General features: G+C 38.4%; 2 protein-coding genes across 3 annotated transcripts in view; one reads left to right on the top strand and one right to left on the bottom strand.

Annotated features, from left to right (window-relative positions):
- The window catches only part of PLCE1 (phospholipase C, epsilon 1), a 260,165-nt gene extending 248,975 nt beyond the window's left edge, over positions 1–11,190 (top strand). For both annotated transcript variants that reach the window (XM_012659745.1, XM_012659746.1), the window contains exons 28-32: positions 1,538–1,747; positions 5,935–6,093; positions 7,607–7,825; positions 8,169–8,381; positions 11,026–11,190. In XM_012659745.1, the coding sequence (XP_012515199.1) occupies positions 1,538–1,747; positions 5,935–6,093; positions 7,607–7,825; positions 8,169–8,357 (777 nt within the window). In that variant the 3' untranslated portion in view covers positions 8,358–8,381; positions 11,026–11,190. The remainder of the gene's footprint in view (positions 1–1,537; positions 1,748–5,934; positions 6,094–7,606; positions 7,826–8,168; positions 8,382–11,025) is intronic.
- Positions 11,191–16,424: 5,234 nt separating this feature from the next.
- The window catches only part of NOC3L (nucleolar complex associated 3 homolog (S. cerevisiae)), a 45,940-nt gene continuing 39,689 nt past the window's right edge, over positions 16,425–22,675 (bottom strand). The window contains exons 15-18 of the mRNA XM_012659667.1: positions 21,514–21,642; positions 20,725–20,822; positions 17,850–17,934; positions 16,425–17,514 (exon numbers count right to left, since the gene is read on the bottom strand). Of these exons, the coding sequence (XP_012515121.1) occupies positions 17,386–17,514; positions 17,850–17,934; positions 20,725–20,822; positions 21,514–21,642 (441 nt within the window). The 3' untranslated portion in view covers positions 16,425–17,385. The remainder of the gene's footprint in view (positions 17,515–17,849; positions 17,935–20,724; positions 20,823–21,513; positions 21,643–22,675) is intronic.

Genomic DNA, 22,675 nt, shown 5'->3' on the forward strand with positions numbered 1-22,675 from the left:
TGGCAGCTTTCTCTCATCACCAAGCTACTTCTCACAGGAAGACAGCAAAGGGAGCGTCTTCACCATGAACTCCCTTCGAGTTCAGTCTTCTGTAGTAACCTATACAATGTGAGTAAGAAAGAATACATTGGTAAAAGTAAATATATATTTTTTCTTTCTTTTTTTTTTTTTTGAGACAGGGTATCACTCTTGTCACCTGGACTAGAGTGCAGTAGCATCATCATAGCTCACTGCAACCTCAAACTCCTGCACTCAAGGGATCCTCCTGCCTCAGCCTCCTGCCTCCTGAGTAGCTGGCACTATAGGCACATGCCACTACACTCAACTAATTGTTTTTCTATTTTTTGTAGAGACAGAGTCTTGCTCTTGCTCAGGCTGGTCTCGAACTCCTGGCCTCAAGCCATCCTCCTTCCGTGGCCTCCCAAAGTGCTGGGATTACAGGTGTGAGCCACCGGACCCAGCAAAAATAACTATAATGATGGCTTATCTTTACTGAGTTCTCATAATGTACCCATGTTATGTTTTATGACTCAAACATAAAACAAAATTAAAGATTGTTTCTATTACAATTCCCATTTTATAGGTGGAAAACTGAGTTTCCATGGGGCTAAGTATCTTTCCCAACACCTCACAAGTAGTTATTAAAGGCAGACCTCAGGCACAGGCCTGTCTGGCTTCAGAGCCTTGTCTCAACTGCTCTGTTTGCACAGGGTTAGTAGCCAACAAAGAAAACAACCTTTTAGGTACACTGTCAGGAGTTTATTAAAAGGAGATGGGCACAGTGGCTCACACTTGTAATCCTAGCACTTCAGGAGGCCAAGGCAGGAGGCTCACTTGAGGCCAGGAGTTCGAGACCAGCCTGGGCAACATAGCAAGACCTCATCTTTACAAAAAATTAAAAATTAAAAAAAATCAGCGAAGTATGGTGGTGCATGTCTGTATTCCCAGCTCTGCAGAAGGCTGAGGCAGGAGGATCACTCAAACCCAAGGAGTTTCAGGCTACAGTGAGCTCTGATTGTGCCACTGTACTCCAGCCTGGGCAACAGAGCAAGACCCTGTCTCAAAAAATAAATAAATAAAACATGGATCAGAGGAGAACTTAGCCCTGCAAACTTTCCATGAGAAGATGATTATTTCTAATGTAAGAAGAAGAGATTATCTTGGTAAATACTAGACCAGGTTCTTTGCGGTTGGCCCTGTGTTGCAAAATTACAAAGGGCTAAGTTCATGGAATGAAAAACCTAAAATTTTTAATTCAGTAGGAGCTCTTATCCAGCAGTGGGGAAAAACAGTCATGCTGTCTGGGGATTATGAATAAATTGTGCCGTTGCCCAGAGCGGACATAAACAATCCTTTTTGGACATAGGAGAATTCTTAGAAGATCTTCCAAAAAGAATTATACGACACAGTAGAATAAGTTTCCCTTAAAATTGCACATCGAACCTCTCTGAACACCATGAAAATAGAGTTGTTTTGAATTTAAGTTTTGCTTCCCTTCTCAGAAGTGCGCTTAAATTTGCCTTTGCTTTTTCTTTAGATTCTGACAACTGAACAAGATGCCAAACCTATTGCCACAGACTATTTTTTGATGGAAGAAAAATATTTTATATCTAAAGAAAAGAATGAATGCAGGAAACAACCATTCCAGAGAGCCATTGGTCCAGAAGAAGAGATCATGCAGATTTTAAGCAGCTGGTTTCCAGAAGAGGGATACGTGGGCAGGATTGTCTTAAAAACGCAGCAGGAAGTAAGTGTGTCCGGGAGCAGTCTACACAGTAACAGCTCAGTACGTGATTAACCATTGCCAATTGCCACCTTCCTAAAATTCAGACATTTCTCGTAATTGCAACTATTATTCTTCTTAAGTCAATGTAGATAAACAATTTTATTTTTCTGCACATATTTGGAAATGTTCTAAATTACAGAAATTCAGTCTAAAAAATATCTCTCATAAGACAAAGGGAGGAAGAACTTAAAAAGGATTCCTATGCATGTCATCAGCGGGTCTACCACCATGCCCCACCCAGTATTTTATTTATATGTGTGAAAAGACATTGTTATCATATGATGCAAAGGCCTGTAGGAATTTTACATTTTGGGATTCATTGTCTTCCTGTTGGTGCCTGCTAAAGTTTTAGCTAATAAAAGGTTCTGTGCTCATCACTGTAACAACAGAATTTCTTTGAAAATATTCTGTAACTTCAAAGTAAGAATAATCTCTTGACCTTGGTCAGAATTAGTAACACTTTATGTTATGTGTGCTAATATCCCCATGATCATTCCTGCGAAGGAAAGAATGCAACAATTGCCATGTTGACTCCGAAGTGGTGGCTGCTGTTTGACTTTGTTGATGAAGCACCATTTTTTTCCTCTAAATAAACTTGTAAGACCCTACTAACTTACTGCCATTTTAAAAAATGACATCTAAGGTCATTTTCATGAAGAATAGAAAATCATGCTTCTTGATGTGTTGATAATCAAGCATTGAATTAAGTCAGTTCAACAATTTGATTAAATAAATACTTATTGAGCACCTAGTATGTGCCAGGCTCTGTTCTGGGCAACATGATCTGCTCCTCTGGGGCATGTAATAGAGCTTGACTGGTAAAACGTCCGTCAGTGGTCCGTGCTTGCCAGGGCACAGTGGAGACAAGAGGGAGCCAGCGTTCACCGTCACGTGTTACTTTTTCACTCTCGAGTCACTGAACAGCCTCGACAGAGCTCCAACGTCTCTTCTAGGGACCTGAGCCACCGCCTTCCCTCCCTAACCTTGTCTCAGACCATAAAAGGACACTTAATTTAAGCAAAAAAAAGAAAAAAACAAAAAAAAAGTAATTGTCTCCCCAGCCTTCTCTCCCTATCAGACATGCACATTGCTAAGACAGAGAACAAGCAGTTCTAATAATGATCACTTTATGAGAAAATATCAGAGGGCTTAGCTGGACTTTTGAAGCCATCTTTAATGTCTCTCTAAATTTTTTTCTCCTATTCCTTGTTGTCTTGCCTCATTAATTAGCCACATGTAAAAAAATATCCTCTAAGTGATAATGTCTGTGAATAAGTAAAATTTTAAACCACATATTTGCATGATGATTGACAGTGTTAAAAGCTCTCAAACACCCTCACTATGTTGAATGAGCTCATAATATAATGGAAAACATTTTTCACCTAAGGAAACACATTCACAGAGGTTAAATCATGACAGGGTCAGAAGTAGAAAGAACTCAAATCTTATGGCTCCTTTGTGCCATCCTGTGCTGCCCAGGCTGGAATTGTGTCAGCCCTTGTGGACCATCCACACTCAGCACTGTGGGAGCAGGAGGCAGTGAGTGGGCGGGAGGGAAGAGGGGCCCACTGCTGAGTGTCACAGGGGACTTCGTAACGTGGTTAGAAGGACTGGGAAGGGGAGGGATGCTTGTATGCAATGTGAGTGTATGTGACAACAGGCAGCAGAGACCTCAGGAACAGAAGCTTAATAAAGGCATTTTGAAGAAATAGGGGGATACGTTAGAAAGGATGGCGAACAGGCTTTTTCTGATGCGTAAAATACAACCAAGTTCTCCCTTATAGATCTTTCTTGGGAAGAGATTTTTCAAATGACTGAAATACTATATCTCAAAAGATAACAAATAACATTAATGTGTCTAGGTTTACTTGGTGCATAGTAATACTCAATATTTACTGCTTGAACAAATGAATTTAGGAATTATTGAATTCAAGAGGGCACTATTAGAGTTGGTAGATTTGGGCTGTAAGTATTTCCATTCATTTTATTCTGTGGAACCAATAAGTTATGTATGTAGTTCGCTCATATATTAAAATTCCCCAAATTACTATCAGTGACCTTTGGTCTCTCCTGCCTGCCTTTTAGAATTTTCTTGTCTTTTGGACTGTCAGACTGTCAGGTACCACATCTTTCCGTGATCAGCATGCCCTCCTCTGTTACTGGATTCAAGATAAGCCAAACTGGGGCTCTATCACAAAATAGATGATCCTGAACAGGTCACCTAACTTTGGTAAACCTCATTGCCCTAATTTATAAAATCCATAATAGAAACTACCCTACTTGACTCAAAAAAATTATTTTGAGCCTGTCAAACATGTAGACAATATGTAGAAAAATGCTTAGTAAAAAAAGGGACATAAGTGAGAACAGTGAATGTTCTGTTCATAACTTGTGGCTTCCAACTGATGTAGCTGAAAACTCCTTGAAAGTAAATAAGCTCTGAGGTTCTAAGGAGCGCTCTTAAAAGTGATGCCCAGTGCATTCTTTTTGGGACATTTTATGTGGCAACTTAGAACCTTTTTTGGTTTTCTTTTTTTTCCCCTTCTTGCTTCCTGATATGTGAATTACCCTCAACCTCATTCTCTGATTAAATACATTATGATCAATGCGATGACATATTGTGCAGCCACATCCTATTATGCAGCAGGCTCTCTAGGAATGGACATGAAATGATGAGCACAATCTTTTAAGTGGGAGAAATAAACAGATTGTAAAATGGTCTATGTAGGAGAGTACAATCTCATTTTGTGTAATAAAAGTAGACAATAGCTCTTCTCTCCCCCGCCCCCATTACAGAGTGAATTGGGTCCAAGAAATTCATTCATGTAAATTGCAGAGCCATGGTTCCAAGGTTGATGGAATGGCTGGGCCAGGGCTCTTGTAGCTGGCTGGCCAGCGTCAGGAGCCAGTCCTTTCTGGTCCTGGTTAGTTTGGCGCCACCTGGTGGCAGTTATCCATTCTGACTTCAATGTAATATCAATGGGGACAATTTTGGGTCATCTTGCTGGTTGGAACTTCCAGGATAGTGACAGCAAGTCATGGATTCTTCAGCTTAGCAAGCACCATTTCAGTAGCCTGGTCTGGAGAAATTAAGCTAGGTCGAGAATCCTGGGGATTGGAGGCTTTTCCTGGGAAATCCTTACTTCCTGAGATAGGGTTGCCTTCTGTTTACTTGCCTGTCTCTCCTTCCTCTTTATGTGCTCCTCTTGCAGAAAATAACTTTTCACATTTGTGAGTGGGGGCTGACAAAGAACAAGAGCCATTTGACAATCACATCATACCTAAATTCACATAATTCCCGGGTTTTGTTGTACATGTTTATTCACATACACAAAAACACATTTGTATATCCATGGCAAATGACTAGAAGGAAATACCTAACAATAGTGGGGTTTTTTTGTAGAGAATGAGGTGGGAGAAAGAAGGAAAAAAGGTGAGAATGGGAAAAGTTTGCCTTTTTTTACTGATATACACTTCTGTAGTGTTTGAATATTTTTAATAAAAGACACATATATAAAAACTGTAATGAGACATATATCTGTGGCTATATCTATAATTCACTGAAAGCCAATTCACCGTCAATTAACCTGGTGACCAGTTCTCACAATTATTGAGAATTTTGTGGATATTTGAGAGTGGCTAACCTCCAGCCATTGTTTCAGCCTTTTCAGTGTGGGTTTTGTTCACCTAGTACGATCGAGTGTCAATTTCACATGTATCACATTTCAGATGCCCAGCATTTCTTAAATGCCTGAGGCCTCTGTGGGAATGGATGGGCTTCCTTTCAAATGCAATTTGCTGTGTTCTTATTTGGCTTTTGGTAGTCAGCAAAATGGTATATTGTCTTTCTACAATTTATCTATAGTTAATTTGGACTCTCAAAATCCATAGCTTATAGGAGCAGATAAATTTGCATGTTCTGGACCAGACCTATGGATCTGTCGACATCAGCAGAAATACAGTACTTTCTTCCTCTAGAAAGACTGGTATATCCTTTAGAATAGTTTTGGAAATAGTAACTAGTATGTGAAATACAAAGCTAAGAAGTTGTTTCTACATTACCTAGATACAGCTCAAATTTTTGCTAGATTTTTTTTGTTCTGCATCATCTTACCTTTTACTAATAACCTTTATTCTTTCTTACATAGAACCTAGAAGAGAAAAGCATTATTCAAGATGACAAAGAGGTGATATTGAGCACAGAGGAGGAGAGCTTCTTTGTCCAAGTGCACGATGTTTCTCCAGAGCAACCTCGAACAGTCATCAAAGCACCCCGAGTCAGCACCGCACAGGATGTCATCCAGCAGGTAAAAGCCTCTCCCTCGCCTCAGGTCTTTCCTCAGTATAAGGTATTGGGATAAATGAGATGTCTATGCATCTACAGTTCATCTTATGAATGAAGTTCTGGAACAATGGGGACCTGAAAAGGTAGAGTATGCCTCTTGAGGCTGGAAAATATTAGTTCATTCCTTCAACAGATACTTAGCTAGTATCTAAAATGAGACTGGATGTCTATGAAGCACTAAGAATAATGGATTTAAGAAGTGGCTCTGCAGAGAGTGGCCATTTCATTGTCCCAGAAATGCCTGAGCCAATGCCTAATAACCATCTCTCAAGCATCCTACAGAGGACAAGCAGGAGGCCTACTATGACACTTTCCCCTCCTCTAGGTCATGCTTCTCTGTTTACATGGTTCCCGAGAGCTATGTTTACTGCCTTGGTAGCCTTACAGGATTTGCATTCATTAAACACCTTTTTGGGAAGTGACAGAGAATAATGGTTAAGAGCATAGACCCCAAATCTAGTTGCTCTAGGTTCAAATCCCAGCTCTACTTCTCACTAACACTAAGGTCTCGAGCAAGATCTCAGATCTGTGCCTTAATTATAGTGGTGTGGTGGTAAACCAGATCTTTAAGAAAAAAGAAAGCCCTGATTTGTTTCTATTGTGTAAATACTCCTCCCACATCTGATTTCACGAGCCCGTTCCAGTTGGCTCCAGCGCACCACTATGTGGTAAGCTGCCACAAGATAACACGGAGATAGTATAATAGTACTTAACTCACAAGGTTGTTTTGAAGATTAAGTAAATATATGAGGCATTTAGTACAATGCCAGCACATGGTAAACACAATTTAAGTGCTATTTGCTATTCTTATTGTGTGATAACTTGGTTAATATTAGCTTCCTTAATCGACTCTGAAATCCAAAGGGCCCAGACTTACGTTTCTTTTGCTTATCTTTGTCTCCCCAAAGTACAGCACAGTATCTGGGACATAACAGGCCCTCACCAAACATTTGATAAACGAATAAATGCACAAGTGAAAGATATTTTTGTACCAAATGAAAAGGGAGATCCAGTGACTTCTAGAATTCCTTCAACATCCAAGACTCTATGACAAAGAGGAGCCTGGTGGGACAGAGGCTCCTGAGGGGCAAGATTCTGTTCCTTATTGGCTGTGTGACTTTTGTGTCCCTGAGCTTTGGTGTGTGCAGAAAATCTGGCTCAGATCTTTATTCTGTTACTTATTATCTGGGTATACTCTGGAATCTGCATAACCTCTGTAAGCTTTAGCTTCCTCATTGAAAATGGGGCTCATAATACCTCAATGATGGACTGCTGGGCAGCTCAATGAGGTGATGTGGGAAAGCGTATTATAAGCCACAACTACAAAAACATGAAATGAGGAACTGGATGACATGATCAGAAGATCCCCTCCATCTCCCAAAGTCTGTGCCATGTTTCTATTTGAGAGTTCCATTTAGAATGAATGTCAGTGTTGGAGATACTGTCTCTTCATTTGATCCTAACTTATCTTTCAGACCTTATGTAAAGCCAAATATTCCTACAGCATCTTGAGCAACCCCAACCCGAGTGACTACGTGCTTTTGGAAGAGGTGGTGAAAGACACTACCAACAAGAAGTCTTCTGCCCCGAAGTCCTCTCAGCGGGTCCTTTTGGATCAGGAGTGTGTGTTTCAAGCCCAAAGCAAATGGAAAGGTGCAGGAAAATTCATCCTTAAGCTAAAGGAGCAGGTGCAGGTAATATTTAAAGTTATTTTGCTCTCTTCATAAATTATTTAATATTAATAATCACATCACAATCAGATTTGGGAGCTAGTGAAAGCTAGGAGAAAGTTCTGAGTCAAGGAATGGAGCTGGGAGAAAATTGTTTGATTTTGTTTTCACTGTGTGAAAAAAGATGTGCATCCCCCAACCCCCCCCCGCCCCGAGGTTAAGTCCTGAGATGGGAATACCCCAGCCCTTCTTTCCAAAGGTCTGTCTACTACAGAAAGACGAGGAAAGACCTCTTTCTGCCAGTGTCATGGCATTGCGGACCTTGAGTTTAACCTAATACCAATGGAAGGTTCTTTTTCCCCCACAGGCATCCCGAGAAGATAAAAAAAAAGGCATTTCTTTTGCAAGTGAACTCAAGAAGCTCACCAAGTCAACTAAACAGCCCCGAGGACTCACATCACCTTCTCAGATCTTAGCCTCAGAAAGTGTCCAAAATAAGGAGGAGAAACCTGTGGGTGGCTTGTCCTCTAGCGACACAATGGATTATCGACAGTGACCAAGGGCAGCATGTTTTACCCAGGTATACAAAGTCATTGCACCATTCTGAAACAGGGCTCAACTTAAACTACTTTTCAAGGCATAGTTAGTATAGTATCTTTTACATTTTCCAAGAGGAGTATGTCCCCCAAAGCCACGTAGGAACGGTACCTTAAAACAGGAAAAGGGCTCTGATATACATAACTTGAGCTTTTACAATTTTAGACCTCCTTATTTTGCAGGTAACTAAGCAAAGACCCCAAGAAGGCAATCACCTTGCCCAAAGTACCACAACAGCCTTATTTCCTCCTACATAGAACTACCTTCATTATTATTAGTAAGTCACATGTACATTCTTCAAGGGCTCCAAGAATCACTCAGCTTTCATTCCTTTGGATTTCTAGTTTTATGTTGTCTAATTTAGGTTTGATTTAGCTTTAACAACTTCATCTCCTCTGCCTTAATTAAAAAAATAAGAAACTGGCATCAAGGATGTGATAGTTAACAGAAAACAAAATAACATAACAACATCCATCTTGAAAATGCAGTAAATCTAGGGCTTCAGTTGCCAGCCCACAGCTTGGTATTTACATACAGAGTAAATTTCATTCTATCTTGAAGCAAATTATTTATATGGGACCTATAAAAGCATGTCCAAACATAAGTTTCTTTTCACTTAGTTTCTTATTGAACCTAAGGGATCATTAAAGCCCACTTTTCACCTGTCCTGTTGTAGTTCTAAGATTTTGAATTCACACGAGACCAGCAGCATAGTGAAGGCATTGCTGCTTATATTACAGAGCTTTGCCATCTGTCTTTATCACAATCAGGAATTTTTCATATAAAATTGCAAAATTGAAGAAGCTCATAAAGAACTCACTGATACCTCTTGACAGAGCCAAATTTGATTTATAACAACCCCAAAACAAACCAAATACATGGAGACCATGTTTCTACATTTAAGGAGCAACTCCCAAAATAATTGGTGCCCCAGCCTATGCTTGCAAAACTCTTTCAAAACAATAGGCAAGGCCACATACAGAAAACTATCCCCTCCAAAATATCTGTGTATCTGTCTAATCCAAGAAATCCTGTATGCAAAGACTCAGGAGAAAGAAATCTCATTACTATAGCAACAGTCCACATCACATAGCATCAGATAATAGTATGGGTAGATTACTGAAGCTCTGAGGAGGTTCAGCACCCTTTTTCTGTTGAATACATCTGGTATATCAATTTTTAAAGTTTGAGATTCACTTTCTTTTCTGCCCCAATGTTACTAAGACAATCGGTACCTCTTCCAAAAATCAGTGAGTTTTACGACTAAGCACCAATGTTGAGCATCTCCATCTTTGAGAAAATGACTCACCATGGTAGTGGATCTGTGAGCAAACCATTAAGGACATTGATCAGAATTTAAAACATTATTTTCCATATCTAGAACTTAATATCAAATAAATCATAGGTGTGATGTTATACACACCTCTATAACTTTTATAATGATAGGGTGAAATTACACTAAGGCTGGTAAATTGGTCATATACTACTCTACGCATAAAGAGCCCTCTGTGTACCACAAGATTACATTAAGTACATCAGAATACAACTCCACTAGAAATTTGAATTAAAAATATGTATACTGTAATGAGGCAGGGCTTGGTAGCTCACGCCTGTAATCCTACACTCTGGGAGGCCAACGTGGGAGGATCCCTTGAGGTCAGGAGTTCGCAACCAGCCCGAGCAAGACCCCCAACTCTACTAAAAATAGAAAAAATTACCTAGGCAACTAAAAATAGACACAAAAAGTTAGCCAGGTGTGGTGGCGAGCACCTGTAGTCCCAGTTACTCAGGAGGCTAAGGCAGGAGGATGGCTTAAGCCCAGAAGTTTGAGGTTGCTGTGAGCTAGGCTGACGCCACTGCACACTAGCCCAGGCAACAGAGCAAGACTCTGTCTCAGAAAATAATATGTATACTATAATGAACATTGTTAACTGCTTATATTTTAGGAGAGTGGGGGAGGGTGACACTGATTTAGATGATTGCCTTTGGATTCAATTTTCCTGTAGCAAGCAGACATTTGGAATCATTCGGTTGACTTCACATTGCTTAAAGTTGAGGAAGTTCATCTTTAAAAACTGCCATTGGTGTATCTATGGGGATTTACGTCCCATGTTACAACCTCCTTTACAATAGTGTTTCCAAGAAAGCACTTGTTTTTTTAAAAAAAAGGGGGGGGCCTTTCTGTATATACTCATAAGAAAAAAATAAGTTTAAGTATTTTTGCTACTTTCTGAATATTTCATGTTATCTGTTATACAATGATCATTTTTAAAATTTCAATAATAATAACTTAAGAATTTCTAAATAATATTCATCTTGCTCTTATTTGAATACATATTTAACTGAAGGAATTCCACCTTTTCTTAAAGTGTAATGATTTATCTGAATGTGATTTTTAAAAAAAACAAAAAACTTTCCAAAGAATCTAGTGTTCCAGGGCAGAAATAGTCTAATGTTCTACCTCCCAGGAACACCATGTTCTAACATTGTAAGTTCAAAGCAAACAGTCTCTTCCCCAAACTTAGCCACCAGAGCTATAGGTTTCTGTTGGTTGAACCCTTGCTATACTGTAAATGTTTCTGTTTCTTCATTTTCAATATACTAATAAGCCTACTCATACATTACAGGTGAAGATCTTTCAGCAAGAAGTTACAGACAAGAGTGAACATGGTGGAAACAAAAATAATGTACTTATTTTCATTAGACTTTAAACTGGAAACTGATGATTTTGGAACTGACGTCCTCTTCACATGTGAGGTCCACACTGAGGACAAACGAAATGGCACAGGGCTAATAGCTACCAACCAATTGATGAATGAAGCAAAGAAGCCCAGAGGATTCACATTTTACAAGTGTCAGCAGTTGGAAAAACCATCCCTAAGCTTGTAATAATTGATTTAGAACAAGGGTCAATGCTTTCTGCCCATAAAGGGCCATTTGGTCTTTGTTGCAACTAAACTCTGCCATTGTAGTGCAAAGCAGCCACAGACAATACGTACATGAGTGAACGTGGCTGTATTCCAATAAAACTTTATTTATAGACACCGAAATTGGAATTTCATATAATTTTCACATTACAAATATTCTTTTGATTTAATAATTTAAAAATATAAATACTATTCTAAGTTCAAGGGCCATACAAAAATAGGTAGCAGGCTGGATTTGGCGCAAGGGCCACAGTTTGTCAACCTGACTTAGAGAACTGGGAACAAGAGGCACAGAGGTCTGACAATAAGAAAGCTAGCTTAGCCATATATTTTATGGCTGAGAATTGGAAACTTGGGCATTGTAAATGTGAATATGTCCCGTAAGATTCATTAAAAGCAATTCGATTTAGTTCCTATATTGTGTACCATAGTGCACTCTTTAGGATTTCTTATTACATATAGAAATATTTGTTTTTTAAAAAGTTTATTGCTTATATATTCACAGATTATTCCATTTTTGGTTTTCACAAAATGAATTTAGAATGATGTATAATTTAATATCTACTGAGTTGTGGTATCTTAAGAAACCTAACCATTTTTTAAAAGCGAAAGTAGATTGAGTTGGTGTTTAAGGTAAATTTATTTATTTTGCAAGGTTTGAACTAACACTGTACTTAGATACCTATTTATTATACATAGCTTTCTTGATAGTGCTATGGATTAGAGGCATTAGTAGTTCTATTTGAAGACAAACTTCTAAAAGGAAAATATATGCTCTGGACATCTGAAATGCACTAGACTTTCATGTACAATAGCTTCATCTTCATTTCTGATTAACTGAAGAGCTAATCACAAATGAAATCATCCAAGTCATATTTGTCATTTAATATAAATTATTTTTAAAACCTTGCTGTACAACACTATCAACTAAGTGTAAAGGATTCTTCTTATTCTTGGTATAAAGCAAATTATGACTTTAAAAGTAAAATATGTATTCCTCTAAAGTAAAACCCAAACTTTATCTTTCTATTGGTTTCATTAAATTTTAAGACATTTTTCTTTGAATTATAAAACATACTAAGAATCCTAACCTTTGCTTTGAGAAGTTTTTTTTTTTACTGATTATAAAAATGAATAAAACAATCCCATGTCTTTTGCATATTTTAAAAACAGAAGTGTTAAAAATACACCACAGCTTTCATGTCATTAAAAGTTCCGAGTCGGCCGGGCGTGGTGGCTCACGCCTGTAATCCTAGCACTCTGGGAGGCCAAGGCGGGAGGATCGCTTGAGTTCAGGAGTTCGAGACCAGCCTGAGCAAGAGCGAGACCCCATCTCTACTAAAAATAGAAAAAATTAGCAAGTCAACTAAAAATAGAAATAAAAAATTAGCCGGGTGTGGTGGCTCGTGCCTGTAGTCCCAGCTACTCGGGAGGCTGAGGCAGGAGGATCACTTGAGCCCAGGAGTTTGAGGTTGCTGTGAGCTAGGCTGATGCCACAGCACTCACTCTAGCCTGGGCAACAAAAGACTCTGTCTCAAAAAAAAAAAAAAAAAAAAAAGTTCTGACTCAAAGCCTTAACACTGGAAGAACTATCGCTTTCTTGTTAACAGAATTCAAGCTATACCAGTTTGATGCAATTTGTATAGTACTACAGGTTTCCTTTTAAATCAGTCTATAACAAATGCCCAAGGCTGCCCCATTTTTAAAAATATTTTGGAATCGCTTTATCAAGCCTCTATAAACTAACAGGCCAAATGGTTTGGTTTACCATGTGTTGAAAACTGAGTTACTGATCTAACTGGCTAGAGCCAAAACTATGCAGAGTAATGAGATGAAAAGCAAGACTGGTCTCTCTAGGTTTATCATTTTGGCTTTGACGCTTTCTAAACTCTGCCCCACCTGACTCCTATGGCCTTTAACATAGTTGATTTGGCTACAGCACAAATCTGAAAATTACTCTGAGACTGAATGTGAGACTAGCTTGTTTAGCAAATGAGAAAACCCAGCCTATTGCCTACGTTGCATCCCAACTTGGTTGTGTAATCACATTTTGATGTAAAAGTACATCATTTATTATGTTTGTGTCTTTGGGATTTTAGGAAGGACAAATTGCTTAAAAATGTAAAGGGTCTACTCTACTTCTATATTACAAATGACCAGCACAACCTGATGTTTGCTGAAAATTTTAATTTAAAGCTTATCTGAATTATACAGTTGTATTAGTATACAAAATGAAAGAAATTACCCAAAATAGCCACTAGGGCTATACCCACCCACTACCATTTCATACTTTTTAGGCTATAAGAAATCTGGGTAGCAAACTCTTACCAGTAAAGTTAATATGGAAAAGAACTTAAATATGCAAGCTGGGTTTATTATAATTTAAGAAGCATTACTAGGGTAGGCCTGGTGGCTCACTCCTGTAATCTTAGCACTCTGGGAGGCCAAGGCAGGAGGATCACTTGAGGTCAGGAGTTCGAGACCAGCCTGAACAAAAGTGAGACTCCGTTTCTACAAAAAATAGAGAAATTAGCCGGGCATGGTGACACATGGCCTATAGTCCCAGCTACTTGGGAGGCTGAGGCAGGAGGATCACTTGAGCCCAGGAGTTTGAGGTTGCAGCATTGAGCTATGATGACACCACTACACTCTAGCTAGGATGACAGAGCAAGTCCATCTCAAAAAAAAAGGAGCATGAATTCCATCCCTCTGTGAGGTGGTGCTTTTAAAAAAATCTATTTGGCAAGAAAGAATTAGTGTAAGAATCAAACGTGATGTGTGATGCTGGAAGTAATGGAGATTAATTTCCTCTCAGTCACCTGTTCATCTGGAATTTGTTGTTTTGCAAAATAATGTAAGATTCTTGAGGGTGTTGAGAGAATTAGGGATAGCTAGAGATAAATCTGTAGGAAGTAACAATATTATCTGGGCAGACAGTATTTACCCTGTTGAAGTAAAGCCTCTTTTCATGTCATCCTTACCAAGTAAAAGTTATTTACAAATTCTCCTGTTGGGAGTAAATCTGGAGTCTAGACTCAAAAGCTGAGTAGAAGTGGCTTGTTTTTAATCAAACTTGCTTTCATAAAGGCCTTCCATCTCAGTGGCTCTGGAGACACAGGAGGCTCATTAAGGAAAGTGGGCCCCCCCCCATGATATATACTGGTTTCCCTTTTTAAACTACTTTCTTCCCCTTCCTCTCTTCTCTCCCCTTCCAGTATCTCTATAGACTTCTCCTCCGCCCAGACACCCACAGGCCTTGTTTAATTCTGAAAAATAATCAGGGCTTGCTCACCAGTCCAATAAGATTGAATTAACTCCTAAACACAAAGTTCCACAACTATGCTTCCGTGCCAATAAAGAAGAGTAGGATTTTACTGCCTGGTATCTTTGATCTTATACTGCCAGAGTAAGAGGCAGCCTACAGGGAAAGTGCTCCCAAGGTAGCAGTTTGACACCTTTTCAGTTGCTTCTCTCAAATCAGCAGTGAGGCCAGCAAAAGTGAATACCTGAGCCCCCCAAAACATTAGAAGAGGGAGATTGCCTCTTACACAAAATCCAGACTTTGGTTAACATTTCCATGATCTGTTGTTAATAATTTATGTGTTCTCTGCATCTCTATGCATCAACTTCCTAAAAGCAATTCTTGGCTGATGGCGAAGGATTTTGACGTAGGAATACCTGAAATAGGTTATGTTTTAATTACATACTGAATCTCCATAATTACCAAGCTATTCTTATATATCTCTTAGATTCAAAACAAACTAAGCCCATGCCTGCCACCAAGCAGTCCTCTGAAACTTTCCCTACTTCAGAGGAAATAGGACTCTAAACTTTCGAAACAACTCATTCTGATACTGAACTGGGTAATGTTGCATTTTTTTAAAAGAGTTGTATGAATGATTTATGAAAGATCATGGAAGACTGAGGCTATGTCTTACGCCCATTATTACCCCACGTCACTTTTGAGTGCCTAGCATAGTGCTAAGTACGTAGTAGTAGGTGCTCAATATTTGTCTAGCTAAAAAAAAAAAATTAAAGCTGTAGCTTAGTATAGCCTCGTATGTGTATGTTTCTGTGTGATGACTAATGACTACAACATTTAGTTCTGAAAATGAAATTCATCAATATAAGGTTATATAAATTAATGCACAAATACATTTCATCCTCAAATTCACACAGGATATTCAGATACTAGATGAGTAATTTCATGGTCCCACTGCGATTCTCTATTTTAACAAGAAAGTTAAAGCATAATACGGGCATGGAATAGCTGATCGATTTCTATTTTTAAACTGATTTTTCACCTTAACTACAGTCTTTGCTGCCAAACTGAGGTACAAATGTATTTGTATGTTTGGAAAATAAACGATTTGTGACATGTATTGGTCACTTGTGCTCTGATGGGGACAGACCCTTTGGTTATCCACACAAATAAATATTAATAACATTCCTAGATTTTGTTTTATATCTTAAAGGTGAGTTAAAAGCAAATATTAAATGCTGAATTATACCTTTCCCATTAAACAATAGAGCCGAAAAATGTTGACCTCAGAAACACTTTTAAAAATCTCATGTAAGAATATGCTAAAAGACTGACATGTACTGTCAAGCAGATATCCCCTCACTCTGCTGGAATGGTAAAGGAATTTTCTATTTTCATTTCCTTCATCAGAAAAAAAGATGGCCAGGCGCGGTGGCTCACGCCTGTAATCCTAGCGCTCTGGGAGGCCGAGGCGGGTAGATTGTTTGAGCTCAGGAGTTCGAGACCAGCCTGAGCAAGAGCGAGACCCCGTCTCTACTAAAAATAGAAAGAAATTAATCGGACAACTAAAAATATATAGAAAAAATTAGCCGGGCATGGTGGCGCATGCCTGTAGTCCCAGCTACTCGAGAGGCTGAGGCAGAAGGATTGCTTGAGCCCAGGAGTTTGAGGTTGCTGTGAGCTAGGCTGACGCCACGAAAAAAAAAAAAAGAAAAGAAAAAAAGAGCTCTAAGCTCCAGGCCAAAATAATTGGCTTCTATGGCTTTGAAGCAATAAGAGACCTAGCTGGACTGTTGTGTATTTTTTTTAAAAAATTCCCGCATCACAAAAATAGGAAGCAGAGAAAACAGCTGTTTTATTCAACTATTCACAGTAGAGAATATTTATAACCTGGTCACTGAAACATGCATTTCTTAGGCCATTCATAGAATATGGGAATAGCTATTACATAAAATATTGCTTTATAATTATAAAAAAAAAGCACATTTTACCTGTTGGGGGCAGAGGGGAGCCCCTCGCTTGGTACTCTTTATCCCTAGAACAGAATGGTAAAGTCTTGGACTTGGTTCTTCTGCCCTGGAGCAATTCTTCCCCCATTACCCTCCGGGGCATGTGAGAAAATGCAAAGAACTTCAAATAGACTAGAATCACTTTCAAACTTTCTTTGAAAGTAGCCATAGTAAACACTCATTCCTTTTTAAAAAGGCGTAATTAGCTTACTTCTTGAGTCATATCAGCAAGAGCCAATAAACTTGAGTCCAATTTCAAGCTACTTTTTTTCTCAAAAATCTTCATAAAAATATATTCACTCAAATTTAGAATGTTTCTTATTTCCATCTGTAGTGTTGGAATAAAAATAATTATCTATTTAGTTTTAAAGAGTATTTAGTTTAAAAGAGTAGGTAAATGGTAAAAAGTATTTTCACGGTCTTGATTTTTCTGTGCTCTATGCCCTAATTTTAATATAGCAACTACATTTCAGTAAGATTCAGTCCAAAGATTTTGTTTTTTAAACTATAACTTAGTATGTACATGAAGTTTTAAAAAGTCAGCATCTTAATGAAAGAAATTTCCAAATATTGGGGGGAAAATGGCTTTCAATCTCCTTAACAAAATGACATTTTCAGAATTGGGGCAGAACCCTGTGCCATATAAAGGGGTAATTCTTCCTTCCCTTCCTAATCATTCTTAAGAAGTTTTCCTTGTATAAAAAGAAAAGGTCTTAAGTTAACAACTCATCTTTATGTGAATCTGCACACATACATATATACAAGAAAGTCCACTGACTCTTCATTCTTCTACTGTAGTGATGTTTCCAAATATTTGGTAAAATCCAGGGGTGACTGAGTAACAGCCTCATTGCAATGTCTGTTGATTAGTTGATTTAAATCTTCATCCAAAAATGAATCCCCTTGTAACACTTTACTCTGGAAAAATATTAAAGTACAAGTTAAAAGTTACATATGCCATAAGCAAAAACCAAGCTGTGAGCAAAGTTGAAAATGACAATAGCTGACACCAACACATGAAACATAATAATGACAGATGCTTGGTCAGATCTTGAACATATCCTATATTGAATGAACAGTCTCATAATCATCTCTGAAGATTCCAACCCCATGCATCCATCCTACCATCTACTCCTAAACATGAAAAAAAATCTACCTATAAAACAATAAAGCAAAAGCTGGAGTTAGAGTTACTGAGACATACTAATTTAGTTTTTATTTCATCTTTTAAAAAAATGAAAACTATTGCATACCTTCATTTTGGAGTTTGAAGATTCAACAGGAGGATTGAACGTCATTGCTGCCATGCTATAGGCCTCAAAAAGTTCAGCAGCAGATCTATAATCACAAATGTAAAAAATGTAAAGATACCACCAACTCTGTATACCCCCCAAAACAATTAGATTATACCCAGAGAATGACTAATTATTCTAAATTCATATATTAAGGCATAACATAGTCCTGCATTTGAAACCAAGCAACCCACTCACTTACACTCACTTAAAAGATATCCTAAATTCCTATGTAATGTCAACATTATCCAACAAAATCCACCTCAGAGAGGTCTGGTATACATTTAGAAACACAGACAAGGTGCACAGAGAGAAAGGTAAGCCGAAGACCTCCAATTCAGTGTGATCCAATCCTCAACCACAGTTATGTGAATTATATACAACCAAGTCTAACTTAGTCATGGCAGCCAAAGGAGTGAAGCATGGAGTTACCCTTAATGGACTTCAAACAGAGCTCAACCCTTTAGCTGTTGGCCTGGATGAAAAACAAGGAGAGGCCATTCAGAACAGACCACACATCTATATCTGTGGCAAGTAAATGAATCCTTAATGATTTGGGGTTAATTCACATTCTCCTGAGGAGATGGGCAAGGGCCTAGAAACGCTCACATCCCAAGCTCCATTCTTCTGAAGGTCACTTCAGAAGGTCTCCTTTCTCAAGCCATTGGGATAAACCCATTCCTCATCTTTCTCCAGAAAAGGAAACACCTGGCATAAAAGAGGTAAATGTTTAAGACGGCTAAGGGAAACATGCTGGAAATTGATCATTAAATAAAAAAGTGACTTGGGCCGGGCGTGGTGGCTCACACCTGTAATCCTAGCTCTCTGGGAGGGCGAGGCGGGTGGATTGTTTGAGCTCAGGAGTTCGAAACCAGCCTGAGCAAGAGCGAGACCCCGTCTCTACTAAAAATAGAAAGAAATTAATCGGACAACTAAAAATATATGGGAAAAAAATTAGCCGGGCATGGTGGCGCATCCCTGTAGTCCCAGCTACTCGGGAGGCTGAGGCAGGAGGATCGCTTGAGCCCAGGAGTTTGAGGTTGCTGTGAGCTAGGATGACGCCATGGCACTCTAGCCCGGGCAACACAGTTGAGACTCTGTCTCAAAAAAAAAAAAAAAAAAAAAAAAAAAAAAAAAAAAAATTTTTTCCCCTTTTCAAAAACAAGGACGGGGTAAGAATGGGGAATAGGTGGGAAGTCAGAGGGAAGGAAAAGGTAAGTGGCCATTTTATTATTTAATAACACCAAAAGTTATTTCTATCCTGTCCAGAAGGAAAGGGTTTATGGAACGCTGTAACATTCATGCCTCACGTAGAGGGGCCGCAGCTGACTTACTGCCTGTGAAAATACAGGCCACTGTTACCAAATCTCCCAGCATTTCAAGAGAAGCTGGAAATAAATTTTAGGTGAATTCTTCCAATATTCTTCCAATATTTAAAAGACAGCAACTAATTCAATTTTTGTTCAAACTCTCAAGTGGCCAGAAAATTAGCCTGACCCACAGGTCACTTATCTGTGATCTCTGAATTAAAGAAACCAGTGGACTTGCAAAGGGAAAAATCTACAGCAAAACATTAATTCTGAGTGGTGAGTACACTGTAAGGTGGTGATCTGAACGTGTCCCCTCCCAAACTTGTGTGTTGAAACTCAACAGGCCCATGTGATGGTATTAAGAGGTGAGGACTTTAAGAGGTGATGAGGTCATGAGGGCTTCTCCCTCTCCTGAGTGGGATTAAGGCCTTTGGCACTGTTCCGCCTGTCCCTTCTGCCACGTGAGGACCATGTTTCTGCCCTGTGAGGACCATGTTTCTGCCCTCTGTAAGATGCAGCAACAAGGTGCCATACTGGAAGCAGACAGCAGTCCCCACCAGTCAACTAAACCTACTGGTACCTTGATTTTGGACTTTCCAGCCTCCAGAACTGTGAGAAAGTAAATTTCTATTCTTTATAAATTACCCAGTCTCTGGCATTTTTTATGGCAGCATAAACAGACTAAGACACCATGGTATCTTTTATACCATTTTCTCTTCTTTTCTGTATAATTGAAGTATTTCCTAACTGACTTTATGTGAAAAAAGGTAATTACTGTTTTTTTAACTTTTCTGTACTTGTGAAAATTTTCAAAATAAAAAGTTCAGTTAGCTAGGCATGTTGACACCTACCTATTGTCTCAGCTACTCAAGAGCTGAGGCAGGAGGCCCTGAGCCTGTAAGTTCAAGGCTATAGTGAGCTATGATCACACCACTGCACTGCAGCCTGGGCAGCAGGGTGAGACACTGTCTCTGCTGGAAGTACCCATCCAAGCTTCTTGTAGGTCAGGAGGTACTCCTGCAAGGGAGAACCTGCTGCCCCTCTGGGTGGCAGTGTTCCAAAGCACCTCTTTTCTTCTGTCTCCTCATTTTCTCCCTTTCTTGCCCTTAACAGGGTCATTCAAAAAAAAAAACACAAAGAAAAGAAAAAGAGGAAGCAAGGAAGCTCACTTTGGTTGTCTTGTGGTTTGTCTTCACATAAAGCAAATATGACGATATCTTATTAATTGTTGAATGTGGGTAATGGTGGGCATTTGGGGATTCACTATACTATTCTTTCTACTTTTTTATATGTATCAAACTTTTCATGATCTAAAGAAATGTTTTAGGTGATTACCAAAACTAATAAAAATCACAGCCAGCATGTTTTCTCTTTAAAACAATTCAGGAATATGAAGTGAGACCAAATCCAGATACCCAACTGGCACTTTACAGTTTGCAACATATTACTTTATAAAACAGACTCTCATAGTAAATGGCTATCAGTCGAATTCTGTAGTTTTAGAATAAGGCAATACTAAATACTACCTTCGGCTCAACTCCGGTTTGAGTGCCTCAGAGCCTTCAGAAGGTGCTCCAGCGATCAGGTGAGATGCAAATCTCTGCACTACAGGATGATAATGTCTCTGAAGAAGAAACAAGTCAACCATATTTTAAACAGATCAGTACTTCACAAAGCACTAGCTACAACAAAGATTTTATCAAAATTAAACCATTTGAAAAAATATGTATATGTACAGTATGTGTAATTCATTAGAAACACATACCTACAGAAAGAATATTATCTTTGTTCATGGCATTGAAACACAAATCTGTTTGATGACCACGTTATTAGTGACATAGCTTAATCTTGCTTTTACGGTATAAAAAGAAAAGCAATTTCTATTTCAGGGTGAAAAAAGTTAGTTTACAACAGGTTACCTGACACTTGCATTCTACACTTCTCACCTACTGCTGTCCATAATGTAGGATCACTATATAGGTGAAACCATCTTCAAACTGGGCCTATTGAAGTATCCTTGGATAGGACTCAATACAAATGTACCTGATCCTCTTCTATTCTGAATAGTGTTAGGGAAAGATTTCAATGAGTCTTCCACAAAATGTCATTTTCTGCTTCCTTAGAAAATGTACCTCAATAGCTTAAGAATAGTAAAAGCGAAATAAAATATAACATATTAAAATAGAAATTCTAAAAAAGGGAGCCCCAGAACAAAACATGTAACATAATTAAGTACTCTGGCAATAATAACTATTAAAGGAAAAACTGAAAAAAAAAATCACTCACATACCAAACAAACCCAGGACTCCTCTTACCCGCAGTGCATGCAACTCCCACAGCGCCGTGTTCTGAGCATTACAGTACTCGGGTTCATCCAGCTCAGGGAGGAAAACTCCACTTCCCTGAGATTCATTGTCAAGTAACAAATCTGTTTTTGGGAAAGTCTGCAAAAATGTCCCCCAGAAAGAAGGATTAATTAAATTAACATTGTTAATTTAAAAGATCTTATTGGTCTATGCTTATGTTTGCATTTAAATTTATGGTTGTATAAGAGCTATAACATCTTCATACCTAGTTTTAATAAAAAACAATTTAAATTTATATCACACAAGAGCAAGAATTACAAAAGAATATTTTATCTTGGTTTGCTTTGAATAGAATATATTTTATCTTGCAAAAGAAAATGAAAGCATTCTTTCTACCCTACAGTCCCACTTTTAAGGAATCTTTCTTACAGAAATAGTTATATACATGTAACAAAGATATTCACTATAGCATTTGTAATAGCAAAAAAAGAAATAACCTATATCCATCAAGATAAACAGAAAGAAGCATAAAAGTCAGACTGCCTAGATTGGAATCCCACCTCTACCACTTCCTAGTAGTACCATGTCCTCTCTGGATCTCAGTTTTCCTATCTGTAAAATGGGAACACTAATAGTAGCTACCTCAGAGTCATGAAAACTAAGTGAATTAATTTTTATAAAGCATTTCTAACAGTGGCAGGGACATAGTTAGAACTATGTAAGTATTTGTTAAAGAACCAAATAAAATTGACATAGTCATTAAAGAGATAAAGTAATGACATTTGCAGTGACACAAAAATGTGTCTACCACAATTAAGTGCTAAAAAAAAAAAAAAGCTGTAGAGTGTTAATGTATAGCACAATCTCCTTTCCATTTAAAAAGGTTGTCTTATTTGTGGGTGTGTATAGTGTATGTGTTCATACATAAATTTTTAAAAATTCATCTGGATGGATACTCACAAAATGGTAAATGGATACCCACCTAATGCCACTCTAGGGGAATGTCAATAGCTATAGAATGCTTTCCCTTTCATAATTTTATGTATTTCTTTTGTCAGTTGATTTTGTTACAAGTATGAATTACTTTTGTAATTAAAATGATAACGTAAAACGGGAAAAAAGACATACATGAAACAGGCCGGGCGCGGTGGCTCATGCCTGTAATCCTAGC

The sequence above is a fragment of the Propithecus coquereli genome, unplaced genomic scaffold (assembly GCF_000956105.1).
Source record: "Propithecus coquereli isolate 6110/MARCELLA unplaced genomic scaffold, Pcoq_1.0 Scaffold63, whole genome shotgun sequence".
Lineage (NCBI taxonomy): Eukaryota > Metazoa > Chordata > Mammalia > Primates > Indriidae > Propithecus > Propithecus coquereli.